Genomic DNA, 11,959 nt, shown 5'->3' with positions numbered 1-11,959 from the left:
ACCCATCTAGCATTATTTGTGTTACAATAAAACGTTAATATTATATTATAGAAGGCAAAAAGTACTATTTTTATTCTAACATTAGCACTTGCACTACTGCTGATACAAAAACGAGCGAGCGAAGAACAAAACTCGGTACAAATGTTGCCATAACAAACCCAACATCCTCCCACCTTGAGTTACGTTGAGGGGACTAGTAACTCAACCACAACAAACATTATTTATTTTTAAGTATATACAAAAGATTTAATCTGGTAGGAGGTTTCACTTTTCTACCAGTTCGAGTTGTAACAGTTTGAAGTTTTGTTTCACACTCAGTCTTTGTGTTTTTATCACTCACTCCGTCCATTTGTTCATCACTAGGATACACTGCTGGTTCTTTCAACACCTGTGGTGTCTCATTTGAATGAACTTCCAGGGGAAAAACTCGTTGCACTGGTCTCATCATCAATCCGGTACGTGTCTTCAAGCGCACAAGTCGTACTTCACCGTCACGTCCAGGTAATATTTCCACAACTCTTGCTAAAGGCCATTCTAAACGTTTCAAGTTCTCGTTTTCTACAAGTACAACATCCCCTATTTTTATTTCACTATGGTCTCTTTTAGATTTCCAATGCTGCACTAACTGTCCCAAATATTCACTGCGAAATCTACTGCGTAACTGCTCCCTGAGTTTATGACAATATCTCAACCGTTTTTGTAGGTTAACGGAATCCAAGTTGTCGAGATCCGGTACTCCTACTTCTCTAACTTGCTGCAGAAACATAGCTGGAGTTAAAGCTAATAAATCCGAACTATCATCAGACACGTAAGTTAACGGTCGACCATTCATGACAGCTTCACAGTCACACAACACTGTAATGAATTCTTCATAATTTAGCGAAGCCTTCCCAAGTATTCTCCTTAACAGTCCTTTCATTAATCGAATTAAACGCTCCCACCATCCACCCCACCAAGCAGCACTGGGTGGATTGAATTTCCACTTGATGCGTTTCACACCTGCAAAAGACGTTATACATTCCCAATCCAGTCTGCTCAATAAATTTTCTGTGCCAACAAAATTCGTGCCATTGTCACTGTAAATGACCGAAGGACGGCCTCGACGCGCTATAAATCTTCTAAGGGCTTGAAGAAAGTCACTCGTTGATAATCCGGAAACAAGCTCCAAATGCACTGCTCTATATACTGCACAGGTAAATATACAAATCCAAGCTTTCCTCCATCTCGTAGTCTAACTGGTCCGGTAAAGTCCACTCCCGTTACTTCAAACACTGCTGCATCTCTGATTCTATCTTCGGGTAGGGCTGCAGGGATTGGTTCCAACTTCTTGGCAGTATATCGTTTACATATGACACATTGCTTTATTATAGATCGAATAGTTTTTCTTCCTTTGAGTATCCAAAACTGTTCCCTAAGAAGACTCAACAAACCTTGAACACCAACGTGACAAGCTTCCACATGTTTATCGTACACTAACATTTTTACTACTGGATGTGTGCTTGGCAACACAACTGGATAACGGAAGGTTTCAACATCTGAAAGTTCTGTAATTTTGGTTTTTATTCTGATGAGTTTGTCATTGTCTTCGAACGGACACAAAGATTTCAAATTCTTGTCGCCAACACCCTCAAAGGAATCTTTTTGAACAAGTCTAATAACAGTCTTCTCTGCTGATAACAATTCTTCAACAGACAATTCGTTGCTTCTTTGCTTAGAACGACAATTATGAATAAATCTTTTCATCCAACCTATTATGCGAACTAATTTTTCGTACTTCGAAGGATACCGATAATAAGGTAAATGCCCCAGTAGTCGACCGCTTAGTGATGAAAATGACAGTATTTATTTTTTATATAGGATATTACAAAGAGATTAGTAACAAAAGAAAAACTGTTATAAAGTTCACAATGTTGTGAACAGTTTTCAAATAAAAATCATTTAGTTTCATAAAAATTAATGAACAAAAAAATATTGTTTTTTACATGTTGAACATCCACCATTATTCGACACCCCTAGAAGTCGACAGTACCAGTATTCGACATGTTCCAGTACCAGTAATCGACACCCTGTTCTAGTTTATGAAAAATGATTATCAATCTTAATCAAATAAAATAAAATCATGGATATATATCAGAGGTATAAAATCTTGTCTAAAACTGAAAGAAACATTTTAATAATTGATTTATAACTTAAGCTAGCTTAAACCTATGAACCAGTTAATTTAAAACTCCTCAGAGAAATTGTTTTCAATGAACAGAAATGATAGTGTTGTGTTTTAATACTGAAGTTAATATTCCATGGAAACAGTGAAAAGATAAATGTAAGAACATAAATCATATCTTAAAACTCTTTGACCGGCAGAGGGTTTTCAAACTTGTATATAATTCTCTCCCCTCGTTTGATTATTTCTTTAAGTTCCACAATACACTCAATGTCTTGAAAGTCTACCATTGACACATCTTTCTCATTTACTATAAACTCAGTTTTTGGTGTGTTGTGACTTTTCAGACCCATAACCATAATACCATCATCCATCACTTTCTGCACAACACATAGAAACTTGAAAACAGTTGTTGACCTCTTACCCCCCTTAAACCTGATAATAGCATAAGTTCCACTTTTAACTTCGGCTTCTTGGGGTGATTTGATGAAATCATCTGTGTTTTCAACTTCCTCTTCCCACTCTGAGCTGCCCGATTCGTGCAGAGATATTGCCTCATCCCCGCTGCTGCTAGAGGTTGATGATAGTAGCGTCTGTTTTGCCACCTTTTTACTTTTGGCTTCTAATTTCTTCTTCTCTCTTGCTAATTTTCTTTCCTCCTTCTCTTTCTCTATCTCTGCTTTCCTCTGCTCCTTCTTCTGAAAATAGTCTATCATTTTTTCCGAAGTGACAACGGCTGGTAATTTTTCCTTTCTTCTCTTTGGAGCCACGGGTGCTGGTGTTGGCCAAAACAGGGCCCGTTTAAATGGAGATGGCACTCCTGGGGTTACCTTCATACTTCCACAAGGTTCAGTGACATCACCTCGAATTGTCGATGGTTGAACATTCTTGACTTTTTGAGGAGTTCCTTGATATGCATCGTGTTCTGTCGATGTATCTGCGTCCTTGCCTTGATCTTCAGTGGTCGGTGATGCATCTGCAGAACAACTTTCACCATGACTTGTCGATGGGTGTAGACTTCTGACTTTTTGCAGCATATCCTGGATACGGTGCTCAGTAGACAAACTTGCGCTCGCGCCGTCTTCTCCTGTGGTCACTGTCTCAGTTACCTCTTCAGCTGTGGTGTTCGATGCCCGCCATAAGTTATATAGCGAGGTGTCTTCTACGGCTCCTGACCAGGTTCCTCGATTTGCTTTGAAAACTGTTAATTTATCTTTGCCAATTTTTTGTTCAAGAATAATTAGGAATGTCTTTTCATCTTCACTCACAGTAGGTACCTCGTGCTCTTCTACCGATACTACAGTGGGGTTCCATGGCACCAAACCACATTTTCTGAATCCATTTTGCACAGTGGTCGGAGTGATGCAACTGAGAGTTTCTTTAAGGACTGAAGCGAAGTTTTGCTTGTCAACTTGTCGACCATCATTCTTCATTCGCCAGTCTATTACCTTTTGTCGCCAGACCTGTTTTAGTCCATGAAATACTGTGACATCCATTGGCTGTAGAAGATGTGTTGCATTTGGATACAAGACAACTAATTCCACACCGTTGTCCTTGCAAAACTGACTCAGATGCATTGATACGTGAGAGGAGTGGCCATCGATGAATAAGATGATGGGAAATTGGATATTCTCACGATTTGCCCATGGCACAAAGATGTTGGCAATATATTCGAAGAAGAGTTCACAAGTCATCCACCCGTTCGGACTTCTCCCTATAGCCCATCCTTCTGGAACGGATTCTGCGATCACCTGAGGAATACGAGCATATCTGTAAACAATCATTGGTGGCGCTATAACCCCTGCTGCATTGGCTGTTACGAGAACAGTTAGATTGAGTTTTTCATCTGCACCTGCTGCAGTGTAAACCGTCCTGCTTCCTCTTGGAGCGAGCACCTTCCCTGGTTTTGGGTTCAGGAAAAAAGCAGTTTCATACGCATTAAAAACACGGTTAGGCTCTTTCAAAACTTCCATTAGATTATGTTCTTTTAAGTATTCCTCCACTTCGTTGAACCAGCTTTGTATTTGCTGACTAGTTACTGATCTCCTAGGACTAGTCAAATTCTGGCTGATCCTAAATGTAATCTCTGGATGTCTTTTACGGAACAGCTCAAACCATTTTCTTCCTGGTTGACTTCTGCCAGAAAACTCCACGTTTAGCTCTTTAGCAAGCTTTTGAACACTAGCAAGAAACGTCTCTTTCGAAACAGGAAATCCCGCTTTAGCCATTGTCTTCACCCACGTACAGAGCAATTCCTCCTGTTCAGGTGACAGGATGCCTCTTGGTCCCATCCTTCTGTAAAGAGGAGTTCGACCTTTATGTTTATCCATGAGCGTGACACGAGGTACATTGTGCTTTACTGCCGCCTGCCTATAGCTCAAACCTCTATCCACGTCACTTAGTGCTGCTGCCATGCTGTCCTCGGCGTACCTTAAATATATTTTGTCCTTCCGCGACATCTCTGGAAAGAAGACAACGCAATAATTACTAACACACTAATAAATTTTAAAAATTCCCTGAAATGAAATATCACATTTAGTTATGCATATTAACTGCAAGAAATGGGATCACGTAAAATGCGCTAGTAGTTTCCACAAACTTATGGCCGCTGTTGCTGAGCTCCCATTAAGTTTATATTGCCCAAATACAGAAAATGTCAGTATGACGAACGTCAGTTTAACGAAATGTTCGGAGTGACGAAAAGATCTTAAATCCCGGAAAATAATTTACTATTGCGAAAGCTTTAAAACGAAAAATTCGAAAGTTTAAGTAAAATTCGTTGTACTAGTATTGTACTGTATCTCTAAATCAGAGGTCTTAACTTTATATATATACAAAGGAAGATTTCATGTAGGTTCAGTTTTCCATGTCAGAGAACTCAGTATTAGCCCTTATTTATATTGAGGGGGAAGGGTATGTATTCACGGAGAAATTTGCATTTTCTGTGGAAACAAAAGCTTTGATTTAAAATTGCTTTATGCTAAATGACGTCCAGTCTATGCACTGTAGCATTGAACTCTTCAAATTGGATCTGCATATGTCCATTTTGACACTGTTCATGTATCGGGAAAATTATCTTGGCATTTTATCTGTTTACTTGTTTATTTATTTTTGAAAGTTGTTTTTATATTGTACAGTAATTCCTGCTCCTGCTTCGGTTATCTATATAGTTTTCAGATGATAGCAGGGATTATTGTGAGGGGTCAACACAACACGTTAACACAATCACCAGTCTTCGACAGGTCAGAACACCAGTGTTCGTCACGGGTGGTCGAACATTGGTTCCGAGTCTCGTAGAAGGCTGAAATTTGGACAGAACTTATTTTCGCTGCATATCCTGATTACTGGTGTTTGTGATTCGTTTCATATAGTTTCCCCCAGTAATCGACATAGGTGACGAACTTTAGAGCACTGCTATAAATTAGTGTTCCAATATTCGACAGAGGGTGAATAACATCGTTTGTCATTGTGTTTCGTATTTAACTCTCAAAAACATTAAACTATGGGTAAATAGCAGAAAATTCTATTGACAGTGATGACATACACTTATACTAACAATAAGAAAAAAAGTCACTATCACATACTTACCGCTAACTAATTGACTAAAGAACACAAAGAAAAACAGTCAGATCTTGCGCTCTAATGATGATCTCTTCAGTACCGACGACGCTGGACTAACGAAACCAGGTATTATTTACACATCCCATGCCAGGACGTACACAATGTTGCGCAACCCATTCTCGAACCGCTGAGCTTGCACAATACCTTGTTTTATGCGTTTTAATTTCCGCATGTCGAATACTGGAGCATGGTCGAACACTGGGGCTTTTACCTTACCAGTCACTGTCCTCCTTTCCAACATTAAGCATAGCTGATGAGACCGTCTTTTTCTTTTCCTGTGTAATAATTTCTTCTTTATACTCATACTTCTGTTCTGGCCATTCCTCCTTGGGTCTTCGCAGCCACGAAGGACCTTCCCACCATTTTGACTCAAGCAGTTGTTCTAAAGTACATCCTCTCGATGGTAAATACGCCGGATTCATAGTTCCTGGTACGTAATGCCAAGTTTCTTTTTCACTTAATTTTCGGATTTCTTGCACTCGATTCCAAACAAAAGTATTCCATTGCTCATCTCGTTTAATCCATGCAAGAACTGTTGTAGAATCTGTCCAATAATAAATTTGTATACCTTCAAGATTCAAGGCCTCAATCACAGAAGTAGCTAGTCTCCCACCAATAGGGGCCGCGGTGGCTCAGTGGTAGAGCGTTCACCTCTGGTGCTTGGGGTCCCGGGTTCGATCCCAGCCCCCGCCAAGTGAACTTTGTGGTGGACAAACACCGTGTGCGTGGGTTTTCTCGGGGTTCTCCCGTTTCCTCCCACTTTCTTCATTCCACCGTTTCATTCATTACTCATCATCACCGTCTCCTTTAGCCTAACCGGCATAACCGTGGGACGTAAAACTCAAAGATTTCATTTCATTTTCTCCCACCAATAGTAGCTGCCAATAATTCTAATCTTGCTATGGTTGATTTCTTTATAGGAGCAACTCTTGTCTTCGCTTGTACTAACTGCACATTAATGTTTTCTCTTGTAACAGTTCTAAGAAAAACTGCCGTAGCATAGGCTCTTTCACTTGCATCACAGAACACATGTAGACAACAATTTTCTGAATCTCCTTGGATACATCTAGGAAATGAAAGTTCTTTCAACAAAGGCAATTCACCTACCCACTGTAAATATTTCTTCCTTACTGCCCCTGGTACTTCTTCGTCCCAACTTAATTCCAATCGCCAAATTTCTTGCAAAAGGATCTTTGGATACAACGTCACTGGAGAAGTAATCCCTATGGGGTCAAATATCCTATTTGCAAACGACAAAATAACCCTCTTAGTAAGAACTTCTGGTATCAACCCGTCGCAGCATTCTGGTCTTATTGCCAAAGTGTCAGATTTCGTTTCCCACTGTAGACCTAAGACTGGTACTCCGTTGTCTTGCTCCATCTCTCCAAAAGAAGTGTGCTCCCACCCTCTCAGCTCAAATCCAGCTTTCGCCATTACTGGGGTACTTTCATTAATGAAGTGATGAAGCTCCTCTTCATTCCTTACGCTGGTAACGCAATTGTCCACATAAAAGCACTTCGAAAGCTGAGCGATGACTTCTCTGGAATATTGGCTTTTTCCTTCTCTTTGTTTTTCCATTTCTAACTTAAGATGATGTTCTATCACTGCACACAGCAAAAATGGACTACAGTTCACCCCAAAAACTACACGCTTGTGACGAAATATCTTTCCGTTTCCCTCCTGGTCAACCCACAAAAATCTCAAAAAGTCACGGTCTCTTTTACAAACACTAATTTGTAAAAATGCTCTCTTGATATCGGATACAACTCCGATTCTATTTAACCTAAACTTTATCAAAATTGAGGGTATCATTTCGATCAAATTAATACCCTTCTCTAAACACTGATTCAATGAAGGATAATTTTTCTCCCTGGCTGATGCATCGAAGACGGGACGTATTTTCGTCGTACTGCTTTCCTTGACTACATGGCGATGAGGTAAATAATACCCTTCTCTATCCTTTTCTTCTGGTGGAACTTCTTCTATTACGCCATCATATATCCACTCATTCAACACTTGTTGATAGTCTTCGTAACGGTTTTCCTTCTTCAACTTAGCAATAAGTGTATTCAATCTTCTTTTGCACATCTCAATATTACTAGGAAGTGTAGGATGTCCTTCTATCCAAGGTAACATTACTTCGTACCTCTTCTCCTCATTAATAGCTACGGTCTTATTAAAGTAATCCATTACTGCTTGCTGAGCTTCCAATTTTGTCTTCTTTTCCGCAGGATCTGTGATACCAAGAACATCTAACCGCCATAAATCCGCTATAGATGCTTCTTTACAAAACATGGACATCGTTGCCATAGACGAGAATTTAACATCACCACGTACTTTAACTTTGCCCATTAAAACCCAACCAAGCAATGTTTCCATAGCTACCAATCCGGACTTCAACACAATTCTTTTCCCAGTAAAAAGTTTTCCTGCAATGTCAGAACCAATTAAAATTTCTATCGCGCCAGGGTTCCTGTCGTAAATTTCTACACCAAAATTTTTTAACTCCTGTATCCAAGGACCTTCAACTACTGACGTCACATTGCTACATATTGTATCTTGGTTCAGCGCTTCAAAATTGCATGCATAATCTCCTTTCAGACTATACAACCTAACTTGATAACAACTATGTTCATAAGGTGCAGAACAAATACCTCCAAAGAGTGCATGCGTAACACTTTCTTTTTTAACACTTTCGTATCCCATTTCCAATGCGGTAGCTGTTCGAATGTACGATCGTTGGGAACCTGTATCTATAATTGCTCTTACCTCCCTTTCTGTCTCTTGACCCCTTACTTTTACAACTAATGTTTGCAAAAACGTTTCGGCATACACGTTATTAGTTAATGTATTTTCAATAACCGGTTTCGTTACACTTTGTTTCACTGTACCGTCATTTCCCTTGTTACCTTTTGGTCCCTTGCACATAATGTATGAATGTTGTCCCTTGCACTTGGCGCATTTTAATTTTACTCTACATCTACTGCTAACGTGCCCCGGTTTTAGACATTTGAAACAACAACCCTTCGCTTTTAACACCTTTGTTTTTTCCTCGAAAGACCAGTTACGTGCCTTCGAACACTCTTCGGTAACATGAAAATCACTACAAAAAATACATTTCTCTGGGTCACCTTTACAATTAACTAACTCTGCCGCTGTTGGAACAGTTTCTGTGGGACTACTTCGATCCTTCCTTTTCTTTATCACACTGGAAGTATCTTTCAAATCAAAGCCTGCAACTGCAAGTGCTATTCGCTCTTCACTTTCAACTTCTTTTCTCACAAACAACATTAAATTTTCCAGTCTATTTTCCACTGTAGATTCTCCATAGTTCGTAGTTCCCCTTTGCCATGCTCGCAAAAGTTCCTCAGGTAAACACGATTCCACTAGTGGGTACAGCATTGCTGCGCATTTGTCTGTCGTCACTCCTAATGTACTTAATGCTCGTAATTGTGACTCAATTTTGTCGTACAAGGCACTGAGTTCTAATTGCTTATTACTGTTCAAATTGCTTAACACCAGTTTTAAAAGTTCCCTCACATACACTTCTACCAATGTATCTTCACGACCGAAACGTGACTTCAAACCTTCAATCACTTTCGGATAGTTTTCTTCACATAACGGGAAACTTTCAACAAATTGGCGTGCTCTTGAACCGGGTAGAGTGGCCTGAACTAAATATTGAAATTTGTCACTGTTTGCGATATTCGTGTCCACATCGATTCGATTGAACTGACTCCAAAACGGTAACCAATTCTTTAAGTCACCATCAAACTTCTTCAATTCAATTACCGGTAACTTAATACCCCGTTTCTTACCTTCTGTCGAAACACTGTCTGTATCACGAGTTGAATTTGATGCATGCTTATCGATCAACTCTTGAACTTTCGTACGAAGACTATAAAATGTCAGAACATACTTATCTTGTGCTTCTGTTTCCTGAACCAAATCTTCTTCTTCGAATTCTTCTTTTAATAACAGTTCAATGTATTCATTGTGTGCTTCATCAACTGCCCTGTATTTATCCTCCAATAATTCAAAGTTCACTTTAAGTTCGTCAATGTTCACATTCGCGGCATTACAACACTGCTCCACATTTTTTGTGATTTTTGTAAATACAGCTCTCGCCACTGTTCTCACTCTTTTTGCCTTCTCCATTATTTAAGTTGTTTTTCAGTCGTGTCACGGTCGCCAGATGTTACAATAAAACGTTAATATTATATTATAGAAGGCAAAAAGTACTATTTTTATTCTAACATTAGCACTTGCACTACTGCTGATACAAAAACGAGCGAGCGAATAACAAAAGAAAAACAAAAGAAGAACAAAACTCGGTACAAATGTTGCCATAACAAACCCAACAATTTGTTTCCCAGTATAGCGAATTACGAATTTTCCACACAAGGTTCATAGCGTTTTGCGGTGCATCGTCACAGAATTAATGCTCAACAGCGTTTTTAACAGTTAACACAGTATCAGTAACGTGAGATGTAGAAAAGTCTTTTTGATACTTTTGAAAATGTGACAAGTATTTGTTAAATGGTGCTGAATTGAGTAGAATTGTACCAATTTTTTCACAAAAGGGGCTGAAAATGCCAGCGTGGTACCAACGGGCCGATGAATGACAAAAAGGGCTTCATTCCATAAGCAAGGCAAATATATAATTTCAGTTTGCGGTTGATTGCATTGCAGCCATAATTGCTTACGAGACCCACACCAAAAGTACGTGCTGCCTTGTTCTTACTTCTAAGAACAAAGAAATAAAGGAAGGTAACAATTGGTTATTTCTCAACAGATTCCTGTTCTATACTGATTCACAGTTGCCATTGCTCCGTCCATTCTGCGCAGTATTTGGCATAGTCAAATGTTTTCAGACGAATATGAAATACGTTCATGTTGGAAATATTAGAAATATGTTTCAGTGCCACAAAATAGCACTTCCGACGGATGATCTACTGCAAAATGTTGTCCACGAAGAGTTTTTTTGAGATTTGCGAAGAATCAGAAGTCGCTCGGGGATAAATCTGGTGAGTACAGTGGGTGCATCGTATTCAATACTGTTGTCAGCCAAAAATGAGTTCACAATATTAGCACGGTGTGGCTTTGCATTGTCCATGTGAAGGATGAAATTGCCATTTGCCATTTATGGTAGTTTCTTAGTCAATTTCGGTAAAAAAAAAAACTATATCATAAAGTATAAGAAAATACTCACGCTTAGTTTTACCGTACTCTTAGGCCGCGCCTCCATTGCTTCCGAATGCGATTGCGAATGCGAATTTCCCAGCACGTGTAAATGAATTGGAGTGCCTCAACTAGTTCCGACCTGCGAATTGCGAAAACCGACGAAAAGATGTGAATGCGAACGATCCAAAGTTGCTGGGATTCTTCGTCCTAATTGATGCGAATGGAGCGTCGTCTGCAGAGAAATAGAGCGCTACGTGAGAGAAGACAGTTTCTTGTGCATGAAAGCAGACGACGTTGCGAGGTGCAAAGATAAAAATAAAATAATATAAAAATAAAAATAATGGAAATAGATGTTGAGGCGTTAATAAATTGTGTTTTTGATAAAGTTCCATTGTGGAATCAAGCACATCCTGATTACCACAAAAGAGACATCATAAACAAATTATGGGCAGATGTAAGCAAGGAACTTGGAGTGGAAGGTATGTATATTTTTCTTTGTTTTGTCTTTTAAATATGAAGATTTAATTAATACACGTACTGCAAAGTTTTTATTCAATTTATATTTCCTTTTTGTTCCTCAAATGATGATTTTACGAATACATGTAATTATTGACAAATATGTTTGAAATGGCGAAAACGGGTTTCTTTTACTTATGGAGAAAAGTTTCTTAGAAATTTGTTTGATTCAGCGGCGGATCCCCCTTCCCCAGAAGAGGAAACTTTCTTATTTTATATGTTAATAAAACCCACATCAGAGTTTGGAGCTCTTAAAAGTAGCTCTATGTAGCAGTATTACAACTTACTCCCCCCCCCCCGCCAGAAGTCCTTCCTGGATCCGCCCCTGGATTGATTCTGTAATCTGTTATTTTATTTAGTTAATTTATTTTAAAGTGAAAATAGTAGCGGTTACCACTGAAGCATAATAATAACGTTAGTGACATTCACTCTATTTTGCACACACATGAATTTTATTTTATTTTATGTAAATTGTTA

At 39.0% G+C, this 11,959-nt stretch overlaps 3 protein-coding genes across 3 annotated transcripts; all 3 read right to left on the bottom strand.

Moving 5' to 3' along the window:
* Nucleotides 1–217: 217 nt before the first annotated feature.
* On the bottom strand, nucleotides 218–919 carry LOC145689650 (uncharacterized). The gene has a single exon (XM_081763838.1). The coding sequence runs from the start codon at nucleotides 917–919 to the stop codon at nucleotides 218–220; it is 702 nt and encodes a 233-aa protein (XP_081619964.1).
* A 188-nt stretch (nucleotides 920–1,107) lies between these two features.
* On the bottom strand, nucleotides 1,108–1,743 carry LOC145689649 (uncharacterized). Its single transcript, XM_081763837.1, has one exon. The coding sequence runs from the start codon at nucleotides 1,741–1,743 to the stop codon at nucleotides 1,108–1,110; it is 636 nt and encodes a 211-aa protein (XP_081619963.1).
* A 4,894-nt stretch (nucleotides 1,744–6,637) lies between these two features.
* LOC145689648 (uncharacterized) lies at nucleotides 6,638–9,940 on the bottom strand. The gene has a single exon (XM_081763836.1). The coding sequence runs from the start codon at nucleotides 9,938–9,940 to the stop codon at nucleotides 6,638–6,640; it is 3,303 nt and encodes a 1,100-aa protein (XP_081619962.1).
* Nucleotides 9,941–11,959: the final 2,019 nt, after the last annotated feature.

Source organism: Thermobia domestica, chromosome 7, assembly GCF_964235325.1.
Source record: "Thermobia domestica chromosome 7, izTheDome1.hap1.1, whole genome shotgun sequence".
NCBI classification, from domain to species: domain Eukaryota; kingdom Metazoa; phylum Arthropoda; class Insecta; order Zygentoma; family Lepismatidae; genus Thermobia; species Thermobia domestica.
The sequence above is the reverse complement of the archived record's forward strand: the minus strand, read 5'-3'. Positions and strand labels throughout refer to the sequence as shown.